The sequence below is a fragment of the Gracilinanus agilis genome, chromosome 3 (assembly GCF_016433145.1).
Source record: "Gracilinanus agilis isolate LMUSP501 chromosome 3, AgileGrace, whole genome shotgun sequence".
In the NCBI taxonomy this organism is placed as follows: Eukaryota; Metazoa; Chordata; class Mammalia; order Didelphimorphia; family Didelphidae; genus Gracilinanus; species Gracilinanus agilis.
The window spans coordinates 203,562,748-203,577,041 of NC_058132.1; the positions used below are offsets into that span (position 1 = coordinate 203,562,748).

Here is a 14,294-nt window from a genome sequence, read left to right on the forward strand (position 1 = left end):
CCACTGCTCTCCCACTGGCTGTTCTCTAGGAATGAGAATAGAGCTGGAAGGAACTTTAGGCATAATTTATTCCAGCATTCTCACTTTAGAAGTGAAAGAAACTGAATTTTAGGGAGAATGAACCATTTGCCCAAGGCCACACAGAGAGCCGGAATCCGTGCCCAGCCTAGAACAGGCGCCACCTGTATGCTATGGGAGAGGTAGGGGAAAGTTGATTAGGTGGTAGGGCCCAGGGGCTGGATCCTGGGAGAGATTCAGACCCGACTTACCAGTGACCTCGGTGTGCTCTGTCCCAGCTGAGTCAGAGAGCCTGGTGAATGGGAACCACCCCCCGCAGCCCCCCAGCCGGGGTCATGCTGCTTGTGCGAGCCACAGCTCCTTGGTGAGCTCCATTGAGAAGGACCTACAGGACATCATGGACTCCCTGGTGTTGGAGGAGCCGGGAGCACCTGGCAAGAAGGTCCCTGCAAGCTCCCCGCTCTCCAATGGTGGGCGCTACACACTCTCACCGCCTATTAGCCCAGGGGCCATGTCTGTGGGCTCCAGCTATGAGAACACCTCTCCCCCCTTTTCTCCTCTCTCCTCACCTGCCAGTAGCGGCAGCTGTGCCAGCCACTCACCCGGAGGGCAGGAACCAAGCCCGGCCATTCCTCCCCTGGTCCCTGCTCGCTCCTCAAGCTACCATCTGGCCTTACAGCCCCCGCAGATCCGCCCCGGTGGTGCCCGCCCGGCAGAGAGCCCCCGACTGAGCCGGAAAGCGATCCATGAAGGGCCTCCAAGCCCAGGGCGGCGAGGTCTGCTGACTGACAGCCCTGCTGCTACAGTGCTGGCAGAGGCCCGAAAAGCCACCGAGAACCCTCGGCTTGGGGTGTCGCTACCTGTTGTGGCCATCAGCCTGAGCGAATACCCAGATGGCGGAGCACGAAGCCAATCCACCGGCATTCCTGGCAGCCCCAAGTTTCAGCCTCCCATCCCTGCCCCCCGGAGCAAGGCCAGCACCCTCCAAGAGCGGCCACCTAGCCCCTTCCGGGAGGTGCCAGCCACTGAGCGAGTCCTGACAGCCAGCCCCTCCCGACAGCTGGTGGGCAGAACCTTCTCAGATGGGATGGGGACCCGCACCCTGCAGCCGCCAGAGAGTCCACGCCTGGGCCGGCGGGGAGGCCCAGAGAGCATGCGTGAACTCCCGCCCCTAAGCCCATCCCTTTCCCGGCGGGTCTCCCCACTGTCTCCTATGTCTGCCCGGGCCACTCCGGACCCTAAGCTGACCAGGGAGATGGCGGAGAGTCCCAGAACTCGCCGCTGGGCAGCACACGCGGCCTCCTCTGAAGACTTCACCCTTACCTTGGGAGGGAGGGGCCGTCGGACTAGGAGCCCCTCCCCCACACTTGGAGACTCGGTGGTGCCTCGAAAGAGCAGCTTCGGGGGTGGATTAAGCCCTGCCTACAGCCTTGGCTCCTTAACGGGGGCCTCGCCCAGACAGAGTCCTCGGGCACAGAGGAAGCTCTCCAGTGGGGAGCTTCGGGTGCCAGCGCCCCGGGAGAGAAAGAACAGCATCACCGAAATCAGTGACAACGAGGACGACTTGCTGGAGTACCACCGGCGTCAGAGGCAGGAGCGGCTTCGTGAGCAGGAGATGGAGCGGCTGGTGAGTGAGTGAGCCTGGGAGCCTGGGCATGTTTGGGGGTCTTTCCCAGGTGGCCTACGTTCCTTGACCTAGAACCCCATCTCAAATGTTTGAAATGAAAAAGACCTTTAAAAGTTTTTTTTTTTAGTTTTTATTAAGGTCTTCTGTTTCTTATATCATCAGAATTATCCCCATATCTTTCCATTCTCATCCTCTCAGAGAGCCTTTCCATATAACAATTAGTATTTCTCTCTTTTTTTCTCTCCTAACCCTTACCTTCCATCTTAGAATCAATACTAAGTATTGATTCCATGACAGAAGAACAGTAAAGGTTAGACAAGTTAAGTGACTTGCCTAGGGTCCCACAACTAGGAAGAGTCTGAGGACAGATTTGAACCCAGGATCTCCCATCTCTAGCCCTAGTTCCCCATTCACTGAACCACCTAGCTGCTGCAATTAGTATTACTTTTAAAGAGGAAAAAAAAATCAGAACAACTGATCTAAATATTGAAATAGTCCCAAAACATATACAATGTATAAAAACTGTAGACCTGATGGGGTAAAGATTGGGGAATGTAAGACACTGATAAGATTTAGACCTGGGTATCAGAGGTATAGCCAGAGGGCATGGGTTCAGGGTACTCTCTTCTAAATCCTCATTTGAGTCATGCTTAATCTTTATAATTTTGTTAATTCACTTTTTATTTTTTGGTGTACAGTTGTTCTTTCTGTTTTTTGTTGTTGTTGTTGTTGTTGCAATTACAGTGTATATTGTTTTCCTGGCTCTGCTTACCTCACTCTGAATCAGTTCATATAAATCTTCCCAAGCTTCTCTGTGTTTGTCACACACATTATTTCTATACAGCACAGTCTTGTCCCATTACATTCATGTACCACAATTTGTTTAGTCATTCCCCAAGTGATGGGCATCTACTTTGTTTCTAATCTTAACTAACATGCTTCTACAAATATTTTGGTGTCTGTGGGGACTTTCTTCTTATTGATTACTTTCCTGGGTTATAAGTCCAGTAATGGAATCAAAGGGGCCTTAGAATAATTTAGATGCCAATATAGATGAGGACCTGGGATCCAGAGAAGGTTAACGATTTACTGAAAATTGAACAGCTAGTTAGTGGTAGACATAAGATTAGAACCCAAGTCTCCTGACTTCTAGCCCTCCATTTAAACCTTACTGCCTTTTTATAACTACTCCAGCATAAATGCCATTCTGGCATGGCTAGTGTGGGTCTTTAGAAATTCTGGAGTCAGGAGACCAGTGTTCATAACTTTCCTTTGACATTTGATATGACAAGGATGACAACTACTACTAATAATACCTGACACTTAAATAAGTAAATGTTAATAGTAAAAGTTTTGCAAAGCATTTATTTTTTATTTTCTTTAAAACACTTACTTTCTATCAGTTCCAAGGCAGAAGAGCAGTAAGGGCTAGACAGTTGGGGTTAAGTGACTTGCCCAAGGTCACACAGCTGGGAAGTGTCTGAGGCCAGATTTGAACCTAGAACCTCCCATCTCTAGGCCTGGCTCTCAATCTACTGAGCCACCCTGCTGTCTCCCAAAGCACTTTATATACATTAATCATTTGACTCTTATAATGACCCTGTGTAGTAGGTTCCATCTTAATCCACATTTTAAAATGAAGAAACTATAAGGATTAGATCAGTGATGTCAACTCAAATAGGAATGAGGACCACCGATTTATACATAAGACTCTCTATGGACCACGTATTGATTCAGTTTTAAATGTAATATTTTCTTTATTATATCATATTTTTCTTTATTAAATGTTTCCCAATTACATTTTAATCTGGTTTGGTACACTCAAAAGTCTTTTGGGCCATATGCTATCTAATGGCTGAATTTTTAACACCTCTGGGTTAGATGACTTGCCCAGGGTCATAGAGCTTCCTGGAACTCACATTTGTAAAGTATTGTATGGTTTTCAAGATATTTACTAGTGGTGTGACTGTAAGTTATTTAACCTTTTAAAGCCTCAACTTTCTTATTTATAAAAGAGGAGTAATAATAATACTCACTATCAAGGTTGTCAAGAGAAAAGTGCTTTGTAAACCTTAAAGCACAATTGAAATGTGACATTATTTGGGGCAGCCTAGGTAACACAGTGGATAGACCTCCAGGCCCGGAGTTGGGAGGACTTGGGTTCAAATCTGATCTCATATACTTTCTAGCAGTGTGACCCTGGGCAAGTTATTTAACCCCCATTACCTAGCCCTTGTCACTCTTCTATCATAGAATCAATCCTAATTCAGAAGGTTAAGAGTTAAAAAAAAAGAAATGCAACATTATTATTAATATCAGTGAAGAGTGTAATGATGGAAGCTCTCTTTAAGGGCCCAGGTGCCTCTCCTTTTTTCTCCTCCCTGAGGGGTCTCCTCCCCTCCCAAGTCTAAAAGAAAGGGGCTTAGTTGAATAAGCAGCTGTCTAGGCAGAGAACAGCTCTGCCAGCGTGGTAAGGGGATAGATTAGGGACAAGCTCTGGACAGTAGGGATTCTTGGGGCAGTGACAGGTAGGCTTCTCTTTCTGTCCGCAACCAGCCTGTCATCCCAAAACCCAGCCCATTGCCAGGATCAGACTGGGATAGATACCTCTCTGCCCTTTTCTTTCTTCTTCCTTCCTTCCTTCCTTCCTTCCTTCCTTCCTTCCTTCCTTCCTTCCTTCCTTCATTTCTTCCTTCCTTCCTTTCTTTTTTTCTTTCTTTCTCTCTCTCTCTCTCTCTCTTTCTTTCTTTCCCTTCCTTCCTTTTTTTTTTTTTTTTTAACTCTTACTTTCTGTCTTAAAATCAATACTGTACATTGGTTCGAAGGCAGAAGAGTGGTAAGGGCTAGCTAGGCAATTCGGGTTAAGTGACTTGCCCAGGGTTGAAGAACTAGGAAGTGTCTAAGGGCAAATTTGAACCCAGGACCTCCCATCTTTCAAACCACTGAGCCACGGAGGTGTTCCTCTGCCCTCTTCTAAACTTCGATGCTCTCTTGGCCAAGTAAGGGGCCAGATGGTCTGAGAAAGGAGCTTGCATAGTGAGTAAAGGAAACTCTTAGCCCCTAAGACCAGGTCTGTAGGAATTTCCTTATGCGGAGGGGTCTGGGGGATGGGAAGGACTCTGGGCAGCTGTCTCTGAGCTGGCATCTGAGCTGGGTGGGGGCCTGGGATTCCCAGGATAGCTCAGGGAAAGGGAGGGCCAAGGGAAAGCGGGTAGAACATGAAGGAGGAGAGCAGATTCCCTTTATCATCTTTCCCACCCTCACTATTTCTGCTCAGATCTGGAAGAGAATTCCCCACTCCCCAGAAGGGGCTCCCCTTGGCTTTTCTTGCTAGTCTAGACTAGATCCTGGGATGTCCCTGTCCCAGGCAAAGAAAAGTCAGGGGAGCTAATGGAACTGAGTAGTGGGTCCAGTTCTCTATCCCGCCTTTCCACATCTCCTGGGCTCTGACCTGCCCCAACCTGCCACTTTAAGGCTTGGAAAGTGCCTGCCCCTCCCATCTCTGTAGCAGCTGCTTATCTGTGTCCTGAGGCAGGGGGAGGAGGCAAGAGGGCCCAGCCTCCTGGGGCGGCAGGACTGGGTTCCGGGTCTCTTTGGCCATGGAACAAGGCACAGAACAGGAGAGAGGCTGGGTGAGATCCTGGGCTGAACCTGTGGTAGATGAAGGGGGAAAGCAGGGTTGGGGGCCTGGAGGAAAAAAGGCACTTTTGGCAGGGCGGGGGTGTCTTTTGGGGAGGGGTGGAGTACAGCACAGTCCCCAGCTTGGGGATATGCCTTGGTGTCCGTGGGCATCTTAGGGGCATGCCTTGGCCCTCTTCCTTCAGGTTCCTGAGGAGAGGTGATGACTATGTTACAGCGATTAGGGTGGGGCTAAGAGGACAAAGATTGAGGGTCCAACCACAGCACAGTGATCAGATTGGGACCTGTAAGACTTGGGTTCAGGAAAGCTGTCTATCCCTTGTTCCTTCAGTAAGACTGAGCATTAGCCCTACCCATTGGCATGGTGCCCAAGGCTCATGTTGATTTGGGACTAAGGTAGGAAGGAGAAGATAAAGCCGTATCCCTACCCCTGTGTGTTTTGAATATCTCCCTGTCTATGTGGGCTCTGTTTCTGTCCTCATCTGTGTTTTTACACTTTCAACTGACAGCGTGTCTGAGTGTCTGACCATTTTCTTTGCCAGAGCCCATTGGGGTGCAGAATGAAAAGTGAAAGGGAGCTAGGGTTAGGGTGGGGAAGAATGGCCACTCATGTGGACAGGCAGAAGGAGAGGCCTCTAGTGACTCGACCCATTTTAAGGTTGTCATTCCTCTCCTCTCCTCATTCCCCTATGGGTTCTAGGAGGTTGGACATGATGAGACAAAGAGTGGAGGCTCTTAAGACACTTACCAGATTTAGACCAAGTATCATAGGCAGTGCCAGAAGAGTCTTCTGTCCCCTGCTCCTTCTGGGGGATTGGGTGTTAGCCTTACCCATTGGCATGATGGTGGCCTGGCAGAAGGGCAGTCATAGAGGATAGAATTCTGGACTCAGGCTGGGAAGATCTAGCTGTGTCCTCTGGACCTCTCCCTGTCTGCTCCCTGGAGTCTACACTCTCCCCTAATTTTGGGGGAGGATTGAAGGAACCTCAGAGGCCATCTAACCTACTCATTTTACAGATGAGGAAACTGAGGCTCCTAGAGGTAAGTAGCTTGCCAAGGCCATATAGGTGGTAGACATCAGAGGGGAGAGAGACCAGCTAACATCTAAGGTCTCATCAAATTCCAAATTCTATGATCTAAGCTTTCTCATCTCTTGGGAGGTAGGAGTTATGACCAGGCTTAGAGACAGGGTATGCGGAGCCTTTAGTCCTGCTCCCTCTCCCTAGGAACGTCAACGTCTGGAGACCATCCTGAACTTGTGTGCTGAGTACAGCCGGGCAGATGGGGGCTCTGAGGTAGGAGAGCTGCCTAGCATTGGCGAAGCTGCCATGGCATTGGCACTGGCAGGCAGAAGACCCTCTAGGAGCATCTCCGGACGTGGCACTGAGGAGCCTGGTGGGACCACCCAGAGGCTCTGGGAGAGTGTGGAGCGCTCTGATGAGGAGAATCTGAAGGAAGAGTGTAGCAGTACTGAGAGCACCCAGCAAGAGGTGAGGGGTAGAGCCTCAGATCTGGAGGTAGGAGACAATGGGAGGGGGGAGGGCAACAATGGTCTGGGGTGGGGTTCAGTGAGGACTGAGAACAGGTTTGAAATGAGGGCTAGGATGGTGGAGGGAATCTAAGAGTGAGGGGTGGCAGGGGAAGATAGGAGGAAGAGTTCAGATGAAAAATAGCATGAGAGGTGGTGGGAAGGAATCTAGAAAGGGGGGAGATTTGGGGAATGGAGATTGGAAGGGTGGGTGGGTACCAGAGTTGGGGATAAGAAGAGGAAGGGCAATCCTGGAAAACGAGGTTCTAGAAAGTGGGATGGAATTGGGGTTGAGATAGTATGTTAGGGAAAGAAGTGGGATAAGGGATGATTCAATATAGGGAAAAAGGAAAATGAAGATCAAGTTGCTTGCCAGCTCTAGGAGGGGGAGGGAAGAGGGGAGGAAGACAGTTTGGATAATATAACTTCAGAAAACTTATGTGGAAATTTGTGGATTATGAGGATAAGGGATAGGATATTGGGCGAAAGAGAAGAGAAATGAAGGAGAGAGGGAAGGATGAGAAGAGAGAGAGTGTGTTGAATATGGATGGGAGGAGAAGTGGGATGGGAGACCATTTTCTAGGTTTTGAAGGCCATAAACTTTTTATGATCCCCCAACTTTGGCCTTGAGGCCCCACCTAGGCTTGGCATTCCTATTATAAATCATTGCTTCACTTTGAGTGAGTCAGCTTTTTCTGAGGGGTTCCTTGGACGGGGAACAGGGGGAACTAGTGTAGACAGATGGTTGTTTTTCCCACCATCTTCCAGTCTGACACCCCAAGGGGGCCCAAAGCTTGACCCAGTTTTTCCACGTCTAATGAATTCTCTATTCTACAGCATGAAGATGCTCCAGGCACCAAGCTTCAGGGTGAGGTGTTGGCTCTGGAGGAGGAGCGGGCAAAGGCACTTGGTCGGGTGGAACAACTCAAGGGCAGAGTGAAGGAACTGGAGCACCAGCTCCAGGAATCGACAAGAGAGGTGAGTATGCCTAGAGGACAGGCTGTCGGCCTTGGAGAAGACTCACCACCCTCCTGCCCTCAGGATGGAGGGTTTGGACTCCCTGGTTGTGACACAGACCTTGGGCTGTGCCCACAGGCTGAGATGGAGCGGGCACTGCTTCAGGGGGAGCGGGAGGCAGAACGAGCACTGCTGCAGAAGGAGCAGAAAGCTGTGGACCAGGTGCAGGAGAAGTTGCTGGTGCTGGAGACGGGCATGCAGAAGGAGAGGGACAAGGTAACCTGAGAGAGGATACCTCAGCCACATCTGAGGTACCCACTGCCCATGAAAAATGGAAAATTGATGCTATATCACCCTTTCCACTGGGGATGGGGAGGCCACTCTTATAAGTCATGGAACGTCATTCCTTGTGGAGGATGCCAGCTTGGGCAGGGGCACTGTCAGGGTGCTGGACTGGTATCTGGGCCTCTCCTCTTTCTAGGACTCTCTCTGCTGCCTCTGGGTATCAGGGCCTTTGCCAATGCTGGTTTCCCCTGGGCACTTCCTAGGTAATCGGGCTTATCCTTTGCAAAGGTCTAGAACCTCCTTTTTGGTAGAGGAAACATCACTGGAGTAGAGGGGTCATTTGGTTTTGGATGCCCCTTCCCCCAGGCTTTGCCGAGATTTTCTATGGCCCAGCCCTAATACCTGGTGCCCTAGCAGGTAAAGTCCTCTTAATGCCCAGACCCAGTTAATATGGACTCAGCTCTAAATATGACTACCCAATGTTACGTTCTTTGTCCCCTGATCTTTTGTGCCCCTATCCCTACTCCTTAGTACCTGTTTTCTGGAATATGCAGTTTTTTTTTCTATCCCAGATAGTCCCAGCTTTCTGCCCCTGAACCTTTCAGATCTTGTGCCAGCCTGCAGGGCCACTCCGTCTCACAGGTGCCATGTCAGCTGAGCCTGAAGAGCCCAACACCATGCCAAGGGGTCTGAAGTGAAGAGGGGGACATTTGTTTCTGGATCTGACATTTTTCTGAGGGTCTTTTCCCCTCTTGGAATTTCTGCAAGTCTTTTCCTCTTCCTACTCACCTTTTTTGAGGAACTATTTTTTTCTTTTTGGAGCATTGGGCTCTGGGCCCCCCAAACCACACTCCCAAAGTCTGTGCCAGATTAATCCCATGCTTGCCAACCAGGCCTGCACTAACACCCCTCTAATAATTGTCCTGGGTCCTCCATAGGCCCCTCCGCATGCCATCCTAACTGCCAGTGCTTCCCTAGGTAGGAGTTGTGCCCACTGCCCTAGGGCAGCTCTCTAGCTTTGCCCACTTTTGAACTAACTCCATGGGCACCTGTGTGTCCCTGGCCTCTTCCCTCTAATGCTGTTTCCTTCTCTTCTTGGTGTGGGACCCCGGGGCCCCAACTAAAAAATGAATGGGGGAAGGAAACTGGGTGTAGAAGACATAACTCTGTGGGACAGAGGAGGTACAGTGCTGGAGGACCTTGACCACATCTTAGAATAATCACCACCTGAAACTTCCAGGTATTGGTCACTCAAGAAAAGCATCATTTCTTACTCTGTGGAGCACTGTGCTAGGCACTATGTATATGGGCAAAATACAGCGTTTAGTTAAGACCCACTCCCCGCCTTCAAGGAGCTTACAATCTAGCAGGAGTTAGGGGTGAATAGAAATAACTAGGGTATATATTATTATATGATGTGTGCATTAGAACCACAAAACAAATAGAGGACCACCAGAGGCTCAGGAGGGAAAGCTACTAGCAGAAGCAGTGGCAGTCAGGAAGAGTGAATAGTTTTGGGAGCAAAGGGAAAACAATCAGCACCTTTCCCCATCATTACCCCAATTATTTGACTGCCTGGGACAAAAAGAGCCTGGCAGGTGGGCAACTAGGTAACACAATGAATAGAGTTAAGAGTTAAGAAGACCTAAAATCAATTCTAGCCTCAGACATATCCTAACTCTGTGACCTGGACAAGTCACTTAGCCCTCATTGCCTAGCCCTTACTGTTGTTCTGCCTTGGAACCAGTATACAATGTTGATTCTAAGATGGAAGGCAATAGGGAAGGAAGAAAGGAAAGGAGAGGAGAAGAGAGGAGAGGAGAGGAAGAATAATTGATACTATAAGGATATTAGACAAAAAGAACCTGTCAGGGATGGTGTAGCCATGTTAGGGCCCTACCATAGCTTCTTACAGGATGGGGAAGGGAAGACAGTTGTGTGCCAGTCTGATAGCTGTCTCTCCCTAATTCAGAAGTCCTTATCCTTTTTGGGGTCATGAACCCCTTTGGTGATCTCAGAACAACAGTTTTAAATGCATAAAATGAACTGTATAGACTTACGAAGGAAAACAATTATGTTGAAATTCAGTTATACAAACATTAAAAACACAAGTTCATGTATTCCAGGTTAAGAATCCCAACACTAGACCCTCTTTTGGGTACTATTCCCAGAACCAAGGGCTTCAGCTACTGGGGTGAAGAGAAAACCCCTGAGGATGGAGTTAAGGAAATAGATACTCTAGCAGAGAACATTAAAAGGCTAAATCCAAAGAGAAAGACAACCTATGCCCCAAAAGCTTGCAAACAGGGGAAGACAGTGCTTCCAGGGAGGAGGAGGAGGAGGAGGAGAAGGAGGAGGAGGGGAAGGGAGGAAGACACATGTGTCCCAAACCACCTTGTCAGCCTGAGTTTACATTCCAAGTTTTGGTTTATTTGATACTTCAGGGTTATAGTTAGTGCCTAGGATTTAACTTAAGTCCAACCTCCTAGGAGGGTTCTGTTGGGTCTTGGCCTGATTTGCCTTCCCTTGGGATTATTCAGGGGGTCTTCCCAGCCATGAAGGGGCTGGCTGATTGGCCTTAATGAGCTCTCTTCTTCCAGCCCAGTCTCCCAGGGTTGGGAGTCAATAATAACTGTTTCTCCTCTGCCCATCCTTTCCCATAGGGTGACTCACGAACTCCTCCCTTCTTTCCCACCCCCACTCCTAAAGGTGTCATCTCTTCCCCAGACTGAGCCATCTACCCTCCTCCCTTACCCATTCCTGGGGCTCTGATTACCATGGCAACGGCCACACTAATTGCAGTCCTCAGCCCAGCCCTTGGTTCAGACCTCAGATGCCAGCATCTCTCTACATCCTGGGTGGGAGGGCAAAGAAGGCTGAGTGAGGGGCGGGGGAGGGAGGGTGGAGAGAGGAGAGGGTGCTGGGGTCCCCAACTCTGTGTCAGCTGCTGCATTAATGACCTCAGCTTCCCCTACCCCTCCATACATACATCCACTAATTTAACCTCCTTTCCCAGGTTAGACTTTGGTCTCTGGGTGCTGGTGGGTGCAAAGGAGGGAGGGAGCAAGCCAAAATTTCTTTGTGATATGTATGGAACAAGCTGCAGCCACAGCTGGTCTGGTATGAAAACCAACCTGTTGGCATCAGTGTCAGACCCACTTAAAATTTTCAAATTCAATAAACCTCCTGAGACCAAAGCCCATCCTTGGCCCCTTCCCCGACATTACTCCTCTCTCCTTCTCCACAATCATTTCTCTGCCCTTGATCCATAACTCCCCACCTTTTTCTTTCCCTGTTGCCCTTTTTTTATCCTGATCCCCACTCTGATTTTTTTTCTCCCTTGTTTCCTCTTTTTCTTTCTCCTTGACTTTTCTTCTTTGTTTCTCTTTATTTCCTCTTTCCTATTCTTCTCTCCTTTTTCCATCTTCCCTTCCTTTTTTCTTCTCCTTTCTCCCTCTTCACAGTTCCCCCCTTTCTCTTTTCCTCCCTTTCATCTTGTTCCTTTCACTCTCCACTGCCCTCCCCACCAACAACCCCTCTCCCTTTCCCATCCCCAGCCGCATGGCATGGAGTTAGAAGTGTGTGTTCTGTTTTTCCCCTTTTTGTGTTGTATACCCCTTCCCCCCCCCCCACCTCCCTCCAGGAGAGGGTGGAGCTGGCCGTGGGACGGAGTGAGCTGGAGGCCCGCCAGGCGCTGTATGATGAGCTCAAGACACAGCTCGATAACTGCCCCGAGTCTGTTCGGGAACAGTTACAGGAGCAGCTGAGAAGGGTCAGTTTCCCAAACCACTAGCCCCTATCCTGACTCCCCTGCCATGGTCTTGGAGCTGCCCTCAAGGGCCCTCCCTCAAGCGGAGAAGAGAGCAGAGTGGACAGTGCCATCGGGCAGGATGGCAATACACTGGATGAGCCACACCTTAAAGGCTCTGAAGAGGAGGGGTCATAGAACGGCTTGATCCTTTCCATCTTCTTCCCCTCCCGATTCAGTTATGTTTTCTGTACTTCCTGCCACCTTAGGCCTGAGAGCCAAGATACCCTTTTGGTACCAAATAAAGGGGCATAAGGGTAAAGCTGTGCCCAGGGGGAGGGTTACTGACTGGGGTGGGAAGAATATTTTTTCTTCCCAGTCCCAGAAATACCTGCTACCTAGATCACCTTTTTGTGCTACCTCCCTGGTAGTCTGGCCCACCAGGTCCCAGACTGGCACAATGGACTACAACTGAGCCCCCAACCTCTTCCCCAATCATTGTTGTCAAAGGAAGCTGAGGCTTTGGAGACAGAGACAAAACTCTTTGAAGACTTGGAATTCCAGCAGCTGGAGAAGGAAAGCCGCCTGGAGGAAGAGCGGGAGCTGGCGAGCCAGGGATTGCTCCACAGCAGGGCAGAGCTACATCGGAGCATTGCCAAGAGAAAGGTGAGAGACCCCCCCCCTTCCAAAACCTTTCCCTTAAGCCATTATCTTCTCAGGGGGCAATCAAGTCAGCCTATACCTCATGAGCTTTTTGTGAGTATGGAGCCTTATCCTAGGCAAATGGATTGAAAGTGGGTATCCTGGGGCGGAGAGCCAGAAAACAAACATTTATTAGGTATTTTATATATACATATACATATATATATGTATATATATTATATATGTATGTATGTATGTATGTATGTATATATACCAGACATTGTGCTAAGTTCTGGGGACACAAAAGAAGCATGGTGCCTTGCCCTAAAGCTAACATTCTAACAAGAAAAACAACATGTAAGTAACTAGGTCCATATTATATGCACATATACCAAATAGATGGAAAAGGGAAGCTGTAGGGCCTCAGAAAGATTCCCGAAGAAAGTGAGATTTGAGCTGAGACTTGAAAGAAGCCAAGGAAATCAAGAGGTGGGAGTGAGGGGGCAGAGCCTTCCAGATATGGTGGATGTCCAAGACAGAGGCGTGGAGAGAGGAGATGTCATGTCTGGCCAATGAAGTCAGGCTAGAGAATGTGTAGAAGGGAGTAAGGCAAAAAAATAATGCATAGGGGTGTGTTGAGGTGGATTGAGAGCCATCCTAAAGATGAGAGGTCTTGGTTTCAAATCTGGCCTCAGACACATTCTACCTGTGACTCTGGATGAGTCATTTAACCCCCATTGCCTAACTCTTACCTCTTTTTTGTCTTAGAACCAATATACAGTATAGATTCTAAGACAGAAGGTAAAGGTTTGAAAAAATAATAATGTAAAGGTGGGCAAGGGCCAGTTCGTGAAGTGCTTTAAATGCCAAACAGAAGAGTTTTTTATTTTCTTCTGGTGGTATGAGAGAGCCACTGGAACTCATTGAGCAGGAGGTCAACTCTATAATTTAGGAAAGTCATCTTGGGAGGATGGATTGGAGTAGTGAGAGATTTGTGGTGGGAAGACTGGCTAGAAGTAGACTGACAGGCCAGGTGAGAAGGGATGAGGCCAGAGCTAAGGAGAGAAAAGGTGAGAGATACAACGAAGATAGGGATGATAAGATTTAGCATTAGATTGGATATGTGAGGTGAGAGGGAAATTAAGGATAATACTGAGGCTTTGAGTCTGAGTGCCTGGGATGATTGTGGTGCCCTTTAACAGTAGTAATAGGCAAATTTGGCCTCAGACACTTCCTAACTGTGTGACCCTGGGCAAGTCACTTAACCTCAATTACCTAGCCCTTATTGTTCTTCTGTCTTAGAATTGGTACTAAGACAGAGGGGAGAGAAAGAAAAAGAAAAGAAAAAAGAGAGGGAGAGAGAAAGAAAGAGATAGAGAAAGAAAAAGAGAAAAAGGACAGAAGGAAGGAAGGAAGAAACTCAGTAGAGGAGTTTGGGGGTAACTGGGAGCTATATGGGTGTCCCATTTTCTCCAATTTCTTCCTTGTAAACCCAACTGATTACAATTTATCTTCCCATCTTTAACGACTGCTCAGGAAGGGAGGGTTGGGAATGGACAACAAGTAAACTCAGACAGGCAGCTAAGCAGCATAATGGCTAGTCAAGAAGACCTGAGTTCAAGTTCTGCCTCATCTATTTACTATCTGTGTGGTCCAGGCAAGTCCCTTGTCCTTTCTCAGTCTTGGTTTTCTCATCCATAAACTGAGGGTGATAATAGCACTTACCTCACAAGATTGTCATGAAGATCAAACAAGATAACACTTTGCAAATCTTAAAGTGCCACATTCATTTTGTTGTTGTTGTAATTGTTGTCGTTGTTGTCATCATCATCCAGTCCTCAATCTTGTCT

The 14,294-nt window shown here is 48.5% G+C and overlaps 1 protein-coding gene across 1 annotated transcript in view; it reads left to right on the plus strand.

Moving 5' to 3' along the window:
• PHLDB1 (pleckstrin homology like domain family B member 1) overlaps positions 1-14,294 on the plus strand; it is a 63,052-nt gene that overhangs the window by 23,520 nt on the left and 25,238 nt on the right. Inside the window, exons 6-10 of the mRNA XM_044669610.1 lie at positions 297-1,645; positions 6,511-6,774; positions 7,650-7,790; positions 7,908-8,045; positions 12,313-12,468. Coding sequence (XP_044525545.1) covers positions 297-1,645; positions 6,511-6,774; positions 7,650-7,790; positions 7,908-8,045; positions 12,313-12,468 — 2,048 coding nt within the window. The remainder of the gene's footprint in view (positions 1-296; positions 1,646-6,510; positions 6,775-7,649; positions 7,791-7,907; positions 8,046-12,312; positions 12,469-14,294) is intronic.